Source organism: Bufo bufo, chromosome 1, assembly GCF_905171765.1.
Source record: "Bufo bufo chromosome 1, aBufBuf1.1, whole genome shotgun sequence".
In the NCBI taxonomy this organism is placed as follows: Eukaryota; Metazoa; Chordata; class Amphibia; order Anura; family Bufonidae; genus Bufo; species Bufo bufo.
In genome coordinates, this window is record NC_053389.1 from 78,842,937 (window position 1) to 78,859,190 (window position 16,254).

General features: G+C 44.2%; 1 protein-coding gene across 1 annotated transcript in view; it reads right to left on the reverse strand.

Annotated features, from left to right (window-relative positions):
- LOC120996593 (interleukin-18-like) overlaps nt 1–16,254 on the reverse strand; it is a 32,289-nt gene that overhangs the window by 3,346 nt on the left and 12,689 nt on the right. Inside the window, exons 3-4 of the mRNA XM_040426627.1 lie at nt 8,792–8,929; nt 2,128–2,261 (exon numbers count right to left, since the gene is read on the reverse strand). Coding sequence (XP_040282561.1) covers nt 2,128–2,261; nt 8,792–8,929 — 272 coding nt within the window. The remainder of the gene's footprint in view (nt 1–2,127; nt 2,262–8,791; nt 8,930–16,254) is intronic.

A 16,254-nucleotide genomic window follows, 5' to 3' on the forward strand; every position in this document is an offset into this window, starting at 1 on the left:
AATAAGAAGACCGTATTAAAGTACTGTAGTTGTCTCACTTGAGCAAGTGGCATTCATCATGTAGAGAATGTTAATATAAGCCACTTACTAATATATTGTTATTATCCATATTGCTTCCTTTGCTGTCTGGATTCATTTTTCTATCACATTATACACTGCTCGTATCCATGGTTACAGACCACCTTGCAATCCATCAGTGGTGGTCGTGCTTGCACACTATAGGAAAAAGCACTAACCTATGTGCGCTCCCATGTTCCCGGCCACCAGAGAGTCTGATGCTTTTTCCTCTAGTGTGCAAGCATGGCCACCACTGATGGATTGCAGGGTGGTCTGTAACCATGGAAACGAGCAGTGTATAATGTGATGGAAAAATGAATCCAGACAGCAAATGAAGTGATGGACAATCACAATACATTAGTAAGTGCCATGTATTAACTTTCTCTACATGATAAATGCAACTTACTGAAGTGAGACAACCCCTTTAAAGTCCCCTAAAGGGACTAAAAAGTACAGTTCCCTAAAGGGACTAAAAAGTACAGTAAAGAAATGCATTTAAAAAAAATAAACCCCCAGAAGAAGCTTTGTATGGGAAAGGTATGTCAGGGTGTCCTTTGCTCCACTTTGGTATGTATATTTTCATTATTTCAGCTGCATTCTGATGGCAGAGGGACCTCCCTTCCAGTACAGCACTTTCCCCTAGCCTGAGATGACCCTAGGTGTAACTCATTAATGTGGGGATAAGTACAGGGCTGAGAGCCTGGAAGCTGCATGAGCTGTTGGCTGAGCACAGTCTAATCTCCTTGTGTTTAGATCTGAAGTATTTAATGTAAGTGCGGTAAGCTAAAGTATAGTTAGCGCTCAGATGGCCGACGTGATTTATTTCACATACATGTGGATGTGTGACTAAGTGACTAATGAACTTGAATGCTGCTGTCTTGTGTTATATAGAAAATAAAAGCTGTTTGTACTTTTAACCTTTGAAATTTGTGTGCCTGTCATTGCCGACCCCATCACAAGCACACGGACCCTCGACAGGTGCCAATAAAAATTTGTCCAACTTCACCTGCAAAAAAACAAGCGCCCTACCAGCTATGTGAACAGAAATGTAAAATAAAAGTTATGGCTCTTGGAAAGCAGGGAAGCAAAAGGTAATACGAAGAATCCAAAATTGGCCCAGTCCTGAATAGGTTAATATTGATGACCTATTCTTCACCGTGAATCCCACGATCAGTTGATTAAAGGGGCCACTGTGCTGCAGTGAGTATTGCAGCCTCTTTATGTTTGCTGGCCACAGCTCCATACATTTTGTAGTGGCTGTTCTTGGTACTGCAGCTCAGTCTCATTGGAGTGGATGACACTGAGATGCAATACCGGGTACAACCACTACAGAATGTATAGCGCTGTGCCTGGTAAACAATGAATGCCACATAGCTTGCCGAAGGGGAGTACTGAGCTGTCTGCTTCATACACATTGTGGTTTCCGGGTGCCGGGTTTTGTACCCCTACCAGACTACCAGGAGCAGCGTTCTCCACGGCAGCTAGTAATCCCTACACCCGTACAGGGTTGACAGGCCAGTGATGATTTTAAAAAGTGGTACAATCCAGGACTTTGGGTCCTTTTTTAAGATGAAAAACATGATAATTAATAAATAAAGTATTTAACAAAAATGATTTTTGCGCTATTTAAAACAGTTTAAAAGAAAATTGTAAAAAAGTTTAGTTACGATCATCAATACCTGTAGCCTGGATAACCCCTTTAATATAGCCTACGGGGGCCATAAAGCCGTCCCTTCCCTATGGCTGTGTAAAGAGCAGGTCTTTATGGTGAACACTCTGCTGGCTGCGTGGTTTAAGGGGCATTGTGCAGTGTTAATGAGGGAGGGGGCAGTCTATTGGCATTATTTATTGGAGGGGACCTTGGGCTGTCATTAGGGGGGTTTGGCCTTTAAGCGTCCTTTGCCTGAAAATGATTCTTGAAAGTAAGCAGATAACCAAATAAAAGGTGGAATCTGATTGGTTGCTATGGGCAACTAAACCAGTTCTACTTTACATCAGTTTGATAAATGACCTCCAAATGAATCCATGGGCAGCCGATTTAGGAGCGGCTCATACAACTCTCAGTCTTACCTTGAAGTAAAGCTTCATGTCTTCTGTACAGCACATGTAGTATTTCTCATCCTCACATTTTATAGTGAACGCCACAGAAAGTCCATCAGTTATACTAGTGGTTTTATAGATCTGAAGCTGAAAGATTTGACAGTCTGAAGGAAAGAACAGAGCACGCACATCTTAGTGTCTGGAGTCGTTCATACAATAATTCTTACATTAAGGGGTTGTCCGACCCCAGAAGCAATCTTACGTATGCCCTAACAGTGCTTAGCATAAAAAGGTCACTTACCCCATAAAAACAAAACCCTAGAACCAGTGGAAGAACTGCAAGTTTTTTTTCCCATTTTCATTCCACAAATAATATTTAATTTGTTTTTATCTACTATATGGAACATTAAATGGTGCCGTTAAAATGCAGCTTGTCCCACATACGGCTATGTAAACTGTAAAAGTACAAAAGCTATGGCTCTTGAAAAATAGGGAGGAAAAAAGAAAGAAAAAGGAAATGCAAGTTACTAATATATTTTTATTTAAAGGGATAATAAAAAAATTCTGACAAGCTGTAAACTAGCTTGAAATAAAATAAAAACCATGTTATATCTCTCTCCCGGGCCATTGTCTGCAGTAGTCCGCTGAGGACAGTCACTGGCTGCAGCGGTCACATGCCATATACCAACACATCAACAACAGAACCAGGAGAACTTGACCAATGCCACAGAGAAGTTTTCCTCAGACTTAACAAAGACATTGGTGTAGAGCTAAGAATAAGAATATATTAGTAACTTGCAATTAGTCCCATCTCCTACAAACTGGTTAAAACACTTAGGCCCCTTTCACACGGGCGTTGCGGATTGGGGCCGGATGCGTTCAGGGAAAATGGTGCAATTTTGACACTAAAACAAGTCAGTTTTCACTACGATTGTGTTCCATGTTTGCGTTTTTTCCACGCGGGTGCAAAACATTGTAATTCGTTTTGCACGCACGTGAGAAAAATCTGCATGTTTGGTACCCAGACCCGAACCCAGACTTCTTCACAGAAGTTCGGGTTTGGGTTAGGTGTTGTGTAGATTTTATTATTTTCCCTTATAACATGGTTATAAGGGAAAAAAAATAGCATTCTTAATACAGAATGCATAGAACAATAGGGCTGGAGGGGTTAAAAAAAAAAAAAATGTAACTCCCCTTAATCCACTTGTTCGCGCAGCTCGGCTTCTCTTCTGTCTTCTTCTTTGAGGAATAGGACCTTTGATGACGGCACTGCGCTCATCACATGGTCCATCACATGATCTTTCACAATGGTGATGGATCATGTGACGGACCATGTGATGAGCGCAGTGACGTCATCAAAGGTTCTTTTCCTGTGCACAGCAAATATGAAGACAGAAGAGAAGCCGGGCTGCGCGATCAGGTGGATTAAGGTGAGTTATATTATTTTTTTTTTTTTTTAACCCCTCCAGCCCTATTGTACTATGCATTCTGTATTAAGAATGCTATTATTTTCCCTTATAACCATGTTATAAGGGAAAATAATAATGATCGGGTCCCCATTCCGATCGTCTCCTAGCAACCGTGCGTGAAAATCGCACCGCATCCGCACTTGCTTGCGAATGCTTGCGATTTTCACGCAGCCCCATTCACTTCTATGGGGTCTGTGTTGCGTGAAAAACGCAGAATATAGAACATGCTGCGATTTTCACGCAACGCCTTAGGCCCCTTTCACACGGGCGAGTTTTACGCGCGGGTGCAATGCGTGAGGTGAACGCATTGCACCTGAACTGAATCTGGACCCATTCATTTCTATGGGGCTGTGATAAGGGAAAATAATAGCATTCGTTAATACAGAATGCTTAGTAGAAGGTCAATTGAGGGTTAAAAAAAATAAATAAAATTAACTCACCTCCTCCTCTTGATCGCGTAGTTGCCGATCTCTTCTTACTTCTTTAATCATGAGCTGCCGGCTAAAGGACCTGTGGTGACGTCACATCACATGGTCCATCACCGTGGTAATGGACCATGTGATTGGACCATGTGATGAGCTCAGTGACATCACCACCGGTCCTTTGACAGGTCCTGAAGAAAGAACAGGAGACCGGCAGCTACGCAATCAATTGGAGGAGTTGAGTAAATTAATTTTTTAATTTTTTTTAGCCCTCAATTGACCTTCTACTAAGCATTCTGTATTAAAAAATGCTATTATTTTCCCTTATAACCATGTAATAAGGGAAAATAATTACATCTACACAACACCGAACCTAAACCTGAACTTCAGTGAAGAAGTTCGGGTCTGGGTACCACATTGAGTTTTTTATCACGCTCGTGCAAAACGCATTGCACCCGCGCGATAAAAACTGAACAACGGAACGCAATCGCAGTCAAAACTGATGGAAATTGCGTACCTACTCGCGCGGGTTTGTTGCAATGCACCCGGGACGCATCCGGACCTAATCCGGACACGCTTGTCTGCAAGGGGCCTTAGAGGGGTTTTCTGAGACTTAACAGAGTTGTCCTGCCATATAGATTGATGACCTATCGTCAGGATAAGTCATCAGTATCTGAACGGTGGGGTCCGACATCCGACACCCCTCTGATTGTTTTGAAGAGGAGGCTTCCTGTTCATTACCACGCACGTTGTCTCGGAAGTGCAGTGTAATGACGAGTACTCGCTCCATTCATTTGTATTCAAATGAATGGAGCAAGTACTTGTAAATACGCTACGTGGCTGCTACAGTGGAGATGATGCGTGTAGTGATGAGCGGCATAGGCAATATTCATTTTCGCAATATTTCGAACATTTTTCACATAATATTCGCAATAAATTAGCGAATTCTAGAATTTGGGATCTCCAGTCATTATTTTTGCAATTGTGCAAATCGCCACTAATGATGCGCATATTTTCTGCGCAATACATGTAACTTCACATTTTATCAGGTCTGAGTAGAAATGACTGATTGGTGCACTAAGTATTGTTGTGACATCACAGCACTATGTCTGTAGCATGTATGTATGGACAGCAGAACCTATCAGTTACACTATATCACTATCTATCTTCCGCTATCTGTATTATTTATATGAGCTAACTAACTATCTAATGTAATTGGATAAAGAATAGGATCCAGATAAAAGCACAGAGCACAGCAATGTCACTGCTCTCTCTCTCAGAACTGCAAAAAATCTACAGAAAATGGCTGCTGGGGAGGTTCTTATATAGTAAGGGGTAGGTAACTTTCCTATTGGTTGCTAGGGATGTTGCTAAGCTCAGACAAAGACATTGCAGCCTTCTCATTGGCCCACAAGCAAGAAGGGAGGTTACTGATGAAAACATTTTTTAGAATATTCGGATTACGAATATATAGCACTATCTTCGCGAATTTTCGAAGTGCCGATATTCACGATTAAAATTCGCGATTAGAATATTCATGATCAACACTTGCGTGGAGCTGATCAGCAGGGTGCTGGATGAAGATAGGTCATCAATATATATGGCAGGATAACCCCTCTAAATTCTGATGACCTACTGTATCTTCTGGATAGGTCATCAGTATCTGATCAGTGGGCGTCCAACACCCGGGACCCCCGCCGATCAGCTGTGGTGCTAGCCTTTCTCTCAGCTTTTCCTAGACCAGTGACTTCACGTTCATTGATCACATGACCTAGGCGCAGTGCAGCCCCATTGAAGTGAATGGGGCTGAGCTGCAATACCAAGCAAAGCCACGATACAATGTACGGCACTGTGCTTAGTGAGCAGCCAGAAGGCTGTGACGCTCACAGGAGCGCCAGGGCCTTCTCAAACAGCTGATCGGCGAGGGTCCCGGGTGTCGGACCCCCACCAATCAGATAATGATGACCTATCCAGAGGATAGGTCATCAGTATTTAAGTCTTGGAAAACCCTTTTAACCCTTTTAAGTTACAGTTGTTGTACTGGAACAAATTAATATTTAATACAACTTAAAGGGGCATTCCAGAATTTTAATATTGATGGCTTATCCTGTGGATAAAGATATGTAGTTCCGGTGCTACCCTCCGGCACTGGAGTTATATAAATCCTAGACAAGCTTTTAACCCTTACCCACTGTCCCACTGCCCGGTCCTCAATGGGTTTGTCTCACTTCAGCAAATAGCATTTTGGGCTCATGCACATGGCCGTAGTTTCTGTCCGCATCCAATCTGCATTTTTTGTGGATCGGGTGCGGACCCATTCATTTCAATGGGGCCGCAAAAGATGTGGACAGCACACCATGTGCTGTCCGCATCTTTTGCTACCCCATTGAAATGAACAGGTCCGCATCCAATCCACAAAAAATGCAGATATGTCCTTTCTGTGGCCCCGCAAAAAAGATAAAACATGTCCTATTCTTGTCCATTTTGTGGACTAAGATAGGACATTTCTAGAGGAGTGTGAAACAAAATGGCAGCATGCACACGGCTGGGATCCGCGTTTTGTGGACTGAAAAATGGATGCGCTAGTGTGCATGAGTCATTGTGTAGATAAAGTTAATACAAGGCACTTACTAATGTATTGTGATTGTCCGTATTGCCTATTTTCCATCACGTTATACACGGCTTGTTCACAGGGATTACAACCACCCTGCAGTCAATCAATGGTGGTTGTGCTTGCACACTATAGGAAAAAGCGCCAGCCTCTCTGGTGGCCTGGACCAAAGAAGTGCACATAGGCTGGTGCTTTTTCCTATAGTGTGCAAGCACGACCACCACTTCTGGGTTGCAGGGGAGCCGTAACCCCTCGATATGAGCAGTGTATAATGCGATGGAAAAATGAGTCTAGCAAGCAAAGGAAGCAATATGGACAATCACAATTGTGATGCACGGCAAAGGCCATGGGTCCCTTAAAGCAAAAGTTTTTCATGACGCCAGTTGCAGTGGAGCAACAAGGACACAGGGCCCCTTTTAGTGATGTAGTAGATGGTACCCAGTTGTAGGAATGCCAGAGTGGTGTAGGGTGGCCTAAATGTCCCTTTATGTTGGTGCACATGTCACGGTGCTCCTACCTGGGTACGCTGGAACCCAGGCGTTGTCGTTCGAAGCAGAGCAAATAGGTGGAATAATCGAGGGATTTGAAGAAATAAATTGAGTCCAGACCTTATGATGAAGTTCAATATCAGGCTTTGTCTTGATTCCCAGCAGGCATTAGCGTTAACTCTGGCAGGCAAACAAACTCCCCTCTGCCACATCTGTTGCTCTCTGGCTCTGCTGTGCTGACAAGCTTTCTGTAGATCTTTGCCTCTTACTTTATGCTGCAACTTCTCTCTGTAGTCTGACTCTAGATTTGTCCAGGGGAAACTCCTCCTGGCTTTTGAGACTTCAGGCTTTGGCCTCTGTGTCCAGCAGAGCTGAAGGTGCTCTAGCCGGCTTAGGCAGGACACGTCCAGCAGAGACGTGGACCTGCTTCCTTCCCCAAGCAGGGGGTACTCTCCACTGACCTCTAAGTAGAACCCTCCCCTCCTTAGAGGGAGAATTAGAATGGAAAGAAGGTTCCATCCTCTGCAAATGTAGCTCTGCCATGCTTGCTGCCACCTTCTGGTGAACCAGGTAAATTACATGAACAATAACAGTTACAAGAAATAAATTTACACAGTGTTTAGGACCTGATATAAATACACATGATGACATAAGGTTAACCAATAGGAGACAGTAGCGGGGTGCGGAGTGGTAATGGCACTCTGGGTCATTATGCAATATATTAGTAAGTACCTTGTAACTTTATCTACGCAATAAATTCCATTTGCTGAAGTAAGACAACCCCTTTAAGTGACCACTGTCATAATATGTAGAGCAACAATTTAATTACACCACACTTTATATATTTGCCACAAAATGAAATTTCCTGTTTAAGTGAAATTGAGGGTCTAGCTACTTGTTGCCGATAGTTTAGTAACTGCTATGTAATCAGGCAGAGCCCCTTAACGTGAGCAAGAATATTATGCAGTTGAGTAGCTTGTTCTGCCTCCTTCCTTTGTGTTGATCCTCCCCAGTTCTTGTTGCTTGAACCACACTAGGTAGACTGATTTATAAAGAATTGTACTTTTTTAGGGATAAAGAGCTGAGCCCAGACATATCCCCTTCGTCACCCATTCACCCCTTATGAGTGGAGAATCGGAGCATTTCATGCTCCAATGCTCCCATTGCCCTGTGCTGCATCACGCAGGGGAAGGGCTGTTTTATTTACATTTTTACACTGCTAGGTGGAGGCTTCTGCCTAGCAGTGATCCCGGTGACGTCACCGGCACTAATGGGTGGCCTATAGCGCTGCCCTAGACTGTTTTACAAGTCTCCACCTAGCATTCCCCATATAGCGACCCGGTACGTCACTGGATCTAAAGAAAAAGCACTAGCCCTGTGCGATACAGTGCGGGGTAAGGGGGAGCATGAAATGCCGAATGAGGGAAGAATGGGTTATGTCCGGGTTCAGCTCTGACCATAGTTTGTATTGGGGAATGGAAAAAATTCAGCCATGTTTAGTCTTTATGGCATTCAATGTGTCCTAAAAATGGCATGACAGCCCTTTGCCTTTTGCCATTTTCCATTATGGTGTTCACCGTGCACAATAAATATTTTTATTAATGCATTAAGGGGCCAAGCTTATGATTGTAGACACTTGAAGTAAGGACCAAATCCACTTGATCACTATAAAATCTAACATGGCGAATGCACTTGACACACTACCTGATCCTGGATTACCAAAGACTGCACCATCAGGGTCATCAGGATGAGCTTCCAAGCATTGCTTAAAAAAGTTCTCAATAACTCCTGTTATACTTTTCTTTGACTTTTTCCATGCATCTGCCTGTAAGCTACATGTATCTGTAAAATCAATGCATTAGACATTACAAATCAATAAATATACTGTATACAACTAACATTGAATGTAATTCCCAGATCGATGGAGATATCTGTGCATTTTATTGTTCATATTGCTGTCATGTAGTGCTATGTCATCAGCTATCAAGAGACCCATATTCCCCCAGAATTAGAAACTCTTCAAAAGGAACTTGTCCCCAGATCATGCCCTAACCTCAGATCCAACGATTGTATTCAGCTGATTTTTAGGGAAGCATAGCCATAACACTGGCTCCCTACCAGTGTTATGTGTCGGGCTCATGTGTATAAAAGACTGATTCCTGTATGTGTGTGGAAGGGTTAATTTAGTGGTTCTAACACTTTATCACTATTCACATCTATACCTAATGCAGATAGACATTATGCCACATTCCTAATTTATTAATTTAGAACATGTGCACTGCATTCTGTGCCCATCCCAGTGTGGGCACTAAAGGTATAAAGACTCTCTGCATGTCACAGAGGGTAAGCACTAAATAAGATGTCTTTTGAACACGCTACCCTGTCTCTTTGTTATCCATCATTTTGGGCAGTGGCGTGTAAAACAAGACCTTACTAAGATTTGACTCGAGCTAAGTGACTGTTGCCTTACTTTATACGGTGTAAATCCTGCTGTATCTGTATGCGTCTTTTATCACTGCCATTATTCAGTAATTTACTTATTCACTTAGCCATTGCTTGAGCCTATTTATTCCTGTATCCCAGAATCCACTACTATACCCAAATGTAGAAATCAGTGAAGATAAGGGCAGCAGAGCCCACAACTTTCACAAAATAAATGGCAATGCTCTTTTTGGGGCTCTTTTTTACAAGTAGTCTATTAGGATTATCAAAGTACCTGTGTAGGATTTATTATCTATACATTTTGAATCATATTATATTATCATTTGTATGTGGTAAAACATACAGGTTTAAAGGAGATGTCTCATTTAGACAAGCCTTGTTTTATTTGAAGTCCACCCAGCGATCAGTTGACCCCTGCATGTCCAGCTTCTGAATCACACAGCTTATTTTGCCAGTTCCTCTGCTTCATACTATGGATGACTATACAATACATAGGTGGCCCTGGCCTGTCAAAGCAAGAGCTGCTCTCCATATTTACTCATAGAGGGAGGTCTAAAGCAGCTGCCCTATGATGTCTATTTGCCCTGATAGGACATATGAAAAATGTTTGCTGTAAGACAGCCTCTTTAATGACATTGTTGGCATTCCTGTCTGGAAAATGAATACGTAGCCTGACTCAAGGTCGTTTTACATTAGGTGATGATCAATCAAATGATCATGTTTGTTCTCGATCAAAACACCCAATTATTGTGTGATGTCATTACATAGGGGACGTCCTGCCAGCACAAATGTAAAGGCTGTATTACACAGCCCGACGTGGCAGACGATTGTCGGGAGGAGACCACGGCTATTACATGCAGCGATCTCCTCCGCAGCATGGAGAGGGTGATCGCTAGGCCATCGCACGTCCCCATGCTGTATAGTGGTTTGCCGGCGGCAGATCGTGATTACACACCACGATCTGCCGCCTGCAAACAATGAGTTCTTAACATGTCAAAAGATTTGGATTGCCCGATGAACGAGCAATTGGTGGCAGTATTACACTGCCAGATGATCGCTAACGAGCGTTAATACGAATGCTCGTTAGCCATCATCTGCCGAAGAATCGGCAGGTGTAATACAGGCTTAACTGTATAGGGGCACAGATCATTGCATGAATGATCAATCATTCAATTCCTTCCTGATAATCGTAACAGACAAATTAATGGATAGCTTATCTATCTGTGTAATAGGGCCACTAGTTCTACCTTTGTACTATGCATAGTAGAAATCTAATCAGTGATCTGGAGAGACGGCAATTTGTCAGGTTCATCTAGTAATACGTGTTTTATCTCTTAGACAGTCACATCCGGTTGTATATCTAGACCGCACCAGACATAATACCTTGGAGTTTCCATATCAGTGAGTTATAGGTCATTATCATTCACTGATTTGGAAACTCCAAGCTATTACGTCAGGTGCAGTCCAGATATACAACCGGATGTGACTGTCTAAGAAATCATTTACACTGAATTTATCAGTATTGACACTTACACGTAATGAACGTCTACCCTCACTACTAGCCATAAATAAAATAAGCCATATATCGGATGTGGACCCTTTCACTTCCATGGGGCCGGAAAAGATGCAGACAGCACACCATGTGGTATCCGCATCCGCACGTCTGTTCTGTGCCATCCGCAACAATATAGAGCATGTCCTATTCTTGTTCGCATTACAGACAAGGATAGGACTGTTCTATTTTGGCCCGGATGTTCCAGTCTGCAAAATGTGAAACGCACACAGCCTGTATCCATGTTTTGCGGACTGCAAAAATGATTAGGGCCGTGCACATGAGCCCTAATAGAGAAGGAAATCAATGATGATAGCTTTTGTGTGTGAGTGAAAATTCCAGCAAATATTTTTTCTATGTATTATACTCCATCCCACCTTTATATACTGATATTTTTTTGCATTATTTGCCTAGAATATGCACAATAACCTGAGGCTGCTGCATAACAACAGCCGATATGATCCATATGCAAATGAGCACTTAAAGGGGGTTCTCTGGGAATGAGTTAAAATGGCTGCCAGCAACCTGTCCTAGAATGTGGGCAGGACTGGTTGCCTCCCCTTACAGAGCTGCCTAGGAGGTGAAGAGATTTGGCCTTACTAGACACAATGCTCTGGCACTTACATATACTAGATATTGGCTGCTCAGCCATGATGTCACTTCATAGTCAGGATCTTATCATTACCAACTATTATAGAGTAGTGCAGTGTGTAGGCAGCTCACTCCGTCCAATCACTCCTTCTCACATACTAGGACAGTTGCTGACAACCATTTTAAATAATTTCCAGAAAACCCCTTTAAGTGCACTTAGGGTGGGCCCAAGTCACTCTTTGCACCTGTGCTCCCCCACCTTTCTCTGCCAACTCCTCCCTCTCCTCCATGATTGACAGGGCCAGGTTCCTATATAGTGATCTTGCCTGGTCCTGTCAATAAAGAAGGAGGAGAGGGAGGGTCTGACAGAGGACACAATAGGAGCAAGGGTGCACAGAGTGGCTTGGACCCTCCCCCAGTGCACTTACCTGCTCATTTGCATACAGAATTTTTCCAGAATGAAACAACAGTGAAAGGTATCATTACTTTTAGTTGTGCTAGCATTACAAGGCATTGTTTCTGGTGTAACGGTGAAATACCTGGTGGCAAACTGCCTTTAAGTCACAAGACAAGATCTTACTGAATAAGGCCTCCTGCACACGACAGTATTTTTTCACGGTCCGCAAAACAGGGTTCCGTTGGTCCGTGATCCGTGACCGTTTTTTCGTCCGTGGGTCTTCCTTGATTTTTGGAGGATCCACGGACATGAAAAATGAAAAAAAAATCTAAGTCAAGTTTGCCATTGAAATGATAGGAAAAAACGGACACGGATCACGGACACGGATCACGGACACGGATGACAATCTTGTGTGCATCCGTGATTTTTCACGGACCCATTGACTTGAATGGGTCCGCGAACCGTTGGCCGTGAAAAAAATAGGACAGGTCATATTTTTTTCACGGCCAGGAAACACGGATCACGGATGCGGCTGCAAAATGGTGCATTTTCCGATTTTTCCACGGACCCATTGAAAGTCAATGGGTCCGCGAAAAAAAACGGAAAACGGCACAACGGCCACGGGTGCACACAACGGTCGTGTGCAGGAGGCCTAAGTAAAACATTTCTGCTGGCCTCAAAAACTGAACGATTTCTGAAACTGAAATATCAAATTTGCACATCAACCGGTGACTGCTAAGTGGTGGAATTAAGGGCCCTTTACACATGGTGGGAATCGGCCAGATAATCATTAACAAGTGTTCATAGGAAAACCCGTTAGCAATTATCTGACGATGAAAAGGTGTCGCCAATTATCCGATGAATGAGCGAAATGCTCGTACAACGGATAATAGGTTTGTTGGTGCAGACACCTAAATCGACGTTTGCTGGTAGCAGATTGGCAGTCTCAACAGCTCTGTTCTGCCCACAATCAATGATTCTGTATGGAAACGAGCGATGGAATTAGTGATCTCATTCACTGACGAGCAGGCGCATGCCAGGAAGTAACGCTTCCTTCTCGACAATTGCCTGCTAAATAGTCCTGTGTAAAGGGACCATGACGGGGGTATTGGCTACATGATGTCCGGCCCCACTCTAATACTCCCCTGCCCCTGAATCAACCCCCTCCCCACCAATCCGTCCCCACCCAGTGTCTTATACCCTTTAACCTTAATAAAAACTCAGACACCAGGCTGGAATGAATTGGCCACAGCAGCCGTTTTTATTAACAAACAACATAAAAAATATATATATATATAACCATAAACTCTAATAATAAATTCCTTGCAAGGGGAGGTCCTTGAAGTCCTAAATAACTGAATTTCCCCACAGGGGTGCCATCTTGTCTCCAGCTGTTGCCCGCCAGCTCGGAAGCACCACTTAATGGCCCCCTCTTTAATTCCGCCACACCTGGGAGTCCAGCCCCAACGGCAGAGCCCTCCCATCATCCTCACCAGTGAATAAAACCAACTTCAAGGATCTCCCCCCGCCACCAACGCACAGACTTGACCCCCCTTAAGTCTGTGCGGCCCTCCATACTCCCAAAGCCGTCTCGATACCTTCCTGTAAAACCAAACTCCACATGTCTAAACCGACTGCATTTAAATGTACTCCATCAGACCTCCAAATAAAAACAACTCCCTTCTCAAGCTCTGCATGCCTTACCGCCACCGCCCCATTCCTGGCCATAAAGTGACCCATTGCCTGGTTCAACTTCACTCTCGCCCTATTCACCCCTTCCACCAATCTAGCCCCTCTCCACACCATCCTCGGGACAATGTCTGACCATACCGTCACTACCTTCAGAAAAAAAGCCCACAACCACTACAAATCAAATTTCATGTCACGCAGTAGATCCCGCAACGGCCGCTCTGCCAAATCATTGCCACCAACATAAAGCACTAAAACATCAGGTGCCCTATCCAGCCTAGCAAAACGATGCACTTCAGGCAGGACCCCACTCCAAACCATGCCCCTATGCCCCAACCACCTTACCACCATCTCGGACCATAAAAAATCCTAATTTCTGACTGTCCGGCCGAACCGCTGTCTGGAAAGCCCCCCAAAAAACGTAAGAATGTCCCGGGAGCCTCACCAGGGCTGGTACCGCACCTGAAACGAGAAAAACCAGAACACAGAACAATACAACTGCCAGGAACAACCACCCCTATTGTAATACCCCTGCCCCTCAACTCCTTAAATTACAGGCGATTCAATCGGATATAGGACCTGAACCGAATAGACTCCCAACGCCCAATCCGTTTATTAATCTCATCGTCCAAACCCCATTGAGCCGCCTCCGTCACCGCTCCAATCCTAAACGAGTGGCTTGAGTACCCCGCCGTACCCAGCCCTAACCACTCTAAACATTTTGAAAAAACAGCTGTAAACTGAAAACGGGACAAAAAAGACCCATCAGCATGCACTAACAATGGTTGAATCCCCATCTTCATATCCGCCCCATAATCACGCATACATTGCACCAGACACATTTCACAGCCCAGAATACTGAACAAAACCCCCCTCCACCCCCTTCCTTCCACATTCACCTTTGAACGGCGGATAACAAATTCCATCCTATCGTGAAACAAATCTATATCATCCCTAAGCAACTCCCCCACCAGACTAACCGTCGGACAAACCAACTCCCCCAATCGCAACGCCCCAAAAAACGCAAAAGAAAATGCCAGTCTAAATAACCGCTCTTCCCAAGCCGAACTGCAAACCCTCCTTACCTGTTCACCTAAACCCAAAAGCAATTCAAAAGTCACCGGCCTCTTGCTATCCACCCTTGCCCCTAACCGACGCCAAACTTTTAAGGCCCTTGTGACCAAAAAGGACTTAGTAAAGTCCATCATCTTTCTCAACTTGAATCCAAAGCTATGCAACTATTTATTTTCACCACCGACCACCCTTCCTCCCTACAATGCCCTACGAACAACAACAGCGGAACTTCCAACTCCCCATCCCCAAAACCCAGTCTACTACACCATTCCTCCCAGTACCCCCACGCCTTTAAATATGTTGCCCCCATACTGGGCGCCAATGATGCCTGAACAAGCCCTGCTACTGTCCCTCCAGAAGATCCCACAGACAGCTCGGGCACTCCCTCCCAAACTCTTTTACCTTTGGGGCCAGTTGTCGGAATCGATCCCACTGTGAACGAGAGAGCGGCAGCCATACAGTTGTCGACCCTTGGCACATGCGCCGCCACCACCCAAGCATTGATCGACAAACACTCTAAAACCAGCCGTTGTAGCAGCCGTACTACTAAAGGCAACAAGGCCGACAACCCATTTATCGCCTGAACCACTCCCAAGTTATCACAGTAAAAATGAACTTTTTTATCCAGAAAAAACTCCCCCCACAACATAACTGCCACAACAATGGGAAAAAGCTCCAATAAAGCAAAATTTCTTAGCCAGTCATTCTCCGCCCAACTCTCCGGCCATCTCCCAGCACACCATTGCTCCCCCCCAGTAAACACCAAAACCACAACCCCCCGCCACGTCCGAAAACAGCTCACAATCGAACGAGTTCACCACCTCACCCATGAATAGCGAGCGACCGTTATAATTCTCCAAAAAAGAACTCCAAACTTGAAAGTCCACTCTCAATTCCTTCCCCAAACAAATGTAGTGATGTGGTGAAACAACGCCCGCCGTCGCCCCTGCTAACCTCCTACAGAAAACCCTCCCCATGGGCATAGTCCAGCACGCAAAATTGAGTTTCCCCAGGAGTGACTGAAGCTCACGCAATTTTAACTTTTTTAACCGAGCCGCCCTCACTTCCTCCCCTTTTATATCTTCCAACTTGTCCCTCGGCAATCTACACTCCATCTCAATGGTATCAATGACAATCCCCAGCAAACTGCTACAAGAGGACATAGTTTTAAATTAGAGGGGCAAAGGTTTAAAAGTAATATCAGGAAGTATTACTTTACTGAGAGAGTAGTGGATGCATGGAATAGCCTTCCTGCAGAAGTGGTAGCTGCAAATACAGTGGAGGAGTTTAAGCATGCATGGGATAGGCATAAGGCCATCCTTCATATAAGATAGGGCCAGGGGCTATCCATAACATTTAGTATATTGGGCAGACTGGATGGGCCAAATGGTTCTTATCTGCCGACACATTCTATGTTTCTAT